The sequence below is a fragment of the Myzus persicae genome, unplaced genomic scaffold, assembly GCF_001856785.1.
Source record: "Myzus persicae strain clone G006 unplaced genomic scaffold, MPER_G0061.0, whole genome shotgun sequence".
Lineage (NCBI taxonomy): Eukaryota > Metazoa > Arthropoda > Insecta > Hemiptera > Aphididae > Myzus > Myzus persicae.
Genome location: NW_019101683.1, coordinates 1 through 3,376, shown reverse-complemented (window position 1 = coordinate 3,376; position 3,376 = coordinate 1). Strand labels below are relative to the sequence as shown.

The 3,376-nt window shown below is 29.5% G+C and overlaps 1 protein-coding gene across 1 annotated transcript; it reads left to right on the top strand.

Annotated features, from left to right (window-relative positions):
* Positions 1 to 425: 425 nt before the first annotated feature.
* On the top strand, positions 426 to 3,370 carry LOC111030121 (structural maintenance of chromosomes protein 6-like; the record flags this gene model as incomplete). Its single annotated transcript, XM_022309480.1, has 2 exons — positions 426 to 453; positions 537 to 3,370. Coding segments are annotated over exons 1-2 (2,862 nt in total), but the record flags the coding sequence as incomplete, so codon positions are not given.
* Between the last annotated feature and the right edge of the window lie 6 nt (positions 3,371 to 3,376).

The window sequence follows — 3,376 nt, the reverse complement described above, 5'->3', positions numbered from 1 at the left end:
TCTCATTTAGGTATGGTGTAGAAGTGTCTCATTCTCAGTGACTATATCTAGACACAATTTGTTGTATGGTTACTTGTATTGCAAAGGACTTTTAGTAACACTTGAAAACATATAATTAATTGTTGTAATCAACATTATTATTATTATTATTATTATTGTGACGCTATGATAGAAAAACTATGTATTTAGAATTCTAAATAATATGGAATAACATTTCACTTGCTACATTTGTTTGATTATGAGGTTGAAATCTGTTTTTAAAATTTAAATAATTAATCACTAGTTAGGAACCACTGCTGTATATGACACTGTATCTGATCAAATGTTTAATTTATTTTTCAGATCCTATAAAATAAACGATTGAACAACTTATTATATTTTCATTTTCATTGGCATTTTAAGATTAATTAAAATTAATTTTAATCATGAGTTCAGAATCTACATCAAGTCAAAGTAAGAACAAATTGTATAATGTATTTTTATAATTTTCAATAATTACATAGTTTAATTTATGTAATTTTTGTTTATATTCTTAGATTTCAGCCCAATGAATTCACAGTATAGTGATGAAGATTGGTATAATGGAAGTATTAAGTCTATTACTCTAGAAAATTTTATGTGCCATTCGAATTTCCATTTAACATTGAATCCTCGAATTAACTTTATATCAGGTTTGAATGGCAGTGGAAAGAGTGCTATCCAAACTGCTATTGTCGTAGGGTTTGGTGCTAGAGCAAGCATTACCAACCGCGCTTCTTCATTGAAGTCACTTATCCGATATGGACAGTCATCAGCTACTATATCAATAACCATAGCAAATAGTGGAAAAGGAAATTATGACTGTGGTCCTTACAAGCCTGAAGTGTATGGCAAGCAAATTACTATAGTGAGAAAAATTACTGAATCATCCACAAATCATAAATTTTTAAATGAAAATAATAAAGTTGTTAAAGTTGATAAAAATGAATTAAAAAATTTGACACTTCATTTTAATATATTAGTGGATAATCCAATATGTGTCATGAATCAAGCAATGGTTAAAACATTTCATAAAAGTGCAAAACCAAATGAGAAGTACGATCTTTTTTATAAAGCCATATCTGCCAATACATATAGTGAACATATTGAAGAAACAAAATCAGTGACAGTAGAGTACTCGGAAAAACTTGAAAATGTTAAAAATGTGTTGAAACAAAATTTCAAAGAAGTAATAGAATATGAGACTTATGAAAAAAAATCCAAACAGTTGAACACATTGAAATATAGTCAATTTCAATTTGAAAACGAGTATGCTTGGTATATTGTTCATCAACTCGAAACAACTTATAAGGAGTATTTAGATCAAATCGAATCTCTTGAAGGTAATGTTTCCGAAAATACAGACAAAATAAACATTTTGGAACAGAATATTAAAACAAGCTCAGAAACATTGATGTTAAAAAAAAATGAACTAACAAATGCTGATATTTCTCGTTTATATAATCATATGGTTTTCGTGAAGATGAAAGAAAAAATACAGGAAAAAATAAAGGAGTTTGATTCAGTGAAGCAATCTGTTAGAAAATATGATTGTGAATTAAAATTATTAATTAGTGATAGACAAGATTTAGAAAAACATATCGAGGTTGAACGTCAAAAAGGCAATACCAATACTTTAGCACAGTATAAAGAAATGTTGGCAAGCTATGAGCAAAATTTATCTGAGGTGGAGGCAGCGTTGAAAAAAAACATGGAACACGAACAAACTCTACGTAATACAGTTAACGAATTGATGCAGAGTATTGGAAATTTAAAGAACAATGAGGTTACTCCTTTACAAATAAAAATACGTGAACTTGATAGGAATATCAACAGTATGTCTCAGCAAGAAGACAGGATCATTTTGTATGGGAACTGGATGCCAAAATTAGTTAAACAAATTGAAATTGCCAACAATCAAAACAAATTTATAAAAAAGCCGATTGGACCTATTGGGACGTGCATTAAAGTGAACAATGACAAATGGATATTTTCAGTCGAAAACTTCTTAAGCCGAAACACTTTAAGAACATTTTTAGTGGATAATTTTAAGGACAATGAAGTACTTCAATCAATAATGGACAGAATAATTACAGGAAATACTAGAAAACCAACTGTTATCACTAGCAAATTTTTTGACAACGTTTTTAATATTGCTCCTAATGAAACTGGAAATAATTTGTTTCGGATGTTACGTTTCACTAGTCCTGTAGTAGCTAATTTTTTGATTGATAACAATCGTATTGAAACCATTATGCTAGTCGATAACCCAGAAGAAGCTATGCCTATGATGGAAGATGTGTCCAAAGTTCCTAAAAATTGTCACTTTTGTTTAACTTTAGATGGAACTCGAGTTTATCCAAGCCCTTCGTATAGAATTTACTCTTTACAAAGTGCTAGTGAACCAGTGCTCTTGCAGAGTGATATATCTGTTGCTATTAATAATTCAAAAGGCGAGAAAAAAGCTTTAGAATTAAAAATGAATAGTCTAAACAGAGAATTTGTAAATTTAGAACAGTCACAAGTAGAGAAACAACAACTCTTCAATAAGGCTATTACAGAAACAAAATTGCTTAAAACCAAGTATGACGAATGTTCAAACAAAATCAATGAACTTAAAGCTAAATGCGAAGAAGAGCAAGATGACAGAATGGGTACTCTTACTGAAGAAATAAATGATGTTGATTTAAAAATAGCTAAAGCCAAAGAATTAAAAGATAATGCCATAAAACCAATTTCAAAGTGTGAAGAAGAAATTAGTATATTAAATGAGAGACTGCAAAAACAAAAATCTTTGATCGAAAACACTGATCGTTCTGCATTGTTGAAAGAAATTGAGACCCTCCAATATCAAATCGATAAACATAAAACAGAAATATTGCAAATTAATAATAATTTAACTGAACAAAAACAATTATTGATTAGTATACGCATGAAAGCAGAAAAGCAAAAAGAAGATCTTGAAAAAGAAAAAAAAGCTGTTGAACAACTAGGTGAGAAAATTCAGGTAACACGCAATGAAGAAGATATAAGGAGAGACATAGAAGAAACCAACCATAGATACAGGTTATTAGAAATGGAGTTGAAGAAAACAGGTAAAGACCATCTAGCCTTAAGAGAAGATTATAAGAAGAGAAAAGAACAATATATACAAAATAGTGCATTATACAAACAAATTGCAGATATTTATAAATCCAATAAGAATTCTGTCGATCTTAGTACAACAGCACTTGATAACTATATTGAGTACTTTCGATTGAAAGTAATTGAAGCTTTCGACTTGATGCTGTTACTACGCAAAATTAAGGGCAAACTCGAAATTAATAAACATGAACAACGTATGGCAATCTCAATGTTT